Source organism: Acanthisitta chloris, unplaced genomic scaffold (assembly GCF_000695815.1).
Source record: "Acanthisitta chloris isolate BGI_N310 unplaced genomic scaffold, ASM69581v1 scaffold24427, whole genome shotgun sequence".
Lineage (NCBI taxonomy): Eukaryota > Metazoa > Chordata > Aves > Passeriformes > Acanthisittidae > Acanthisitta > Acanthisitta chloris.
The window spans coordinates 5,185-5,540 of record NW_008682360.1 but is presented as its reverse complement, the minus strand read 5'-3'; the positions used below and the strand labels follow the sequence as shown (position 1 = coordinate 5,540).

General features: G+C 59.0%; 1 protein-coding gene across 1 annotated transcript in view; it reads right to left on the bottom strand.

Annotated features, from left to right (window-relative positions):
- Nucleotides 1–5: 5 nt before the first annotated feature.
- Nucleotides 6–356, bottom strand: part of RBFOX3 (RNA binding protein, fox-1 homolog (C. elegans) 3) — a gene marked incomplete at both ends in the record, with an annotated part of 5,532 nt that continues 5,181 nt past the window's right edge. The window contains one exon of the mRNA XM_009078509.1: nucleotides 6–119. Coding sequence (XP_009076757.1) covers nucleotides 6–119 — 114 coding nt within the window. The remainder of the gene's footprint in view (nucleotides 120–356) is intronic.

Genomic DNA, 356 nt, shown 5'->3' with positions numbered 1-356 from the left:
ATGGTGTGGTGGTAGGGGTCTGCTGCTGCGTACACTCTGCCGTAACTAGGAGCAAACACAGAGGAGGGGGTAAGTGATGAGGGTTGGGGTCTTGTTTCCTCTTGGAACCCCCCACCCAGCTGTGCCTGGGAACCCCCCAGGATCTCCCCACTCCTCCCTGGAGCAGTGCCAGCCCTTTCCAGCTCCACACCCAAGGAAAGCTCAGAGATCCTGGTTTGCAGGACTCCCTTCCCATTCCTGGCTCTGTCCTCATCCTGTGGCACACAGAAGTTGGGGGGGTGTCAGACTGGGCAGTACAGGGGTTGACATGAGGCTCCCCCCACAGCACAATGGCCATGGTGTGGAGATGCTTACCT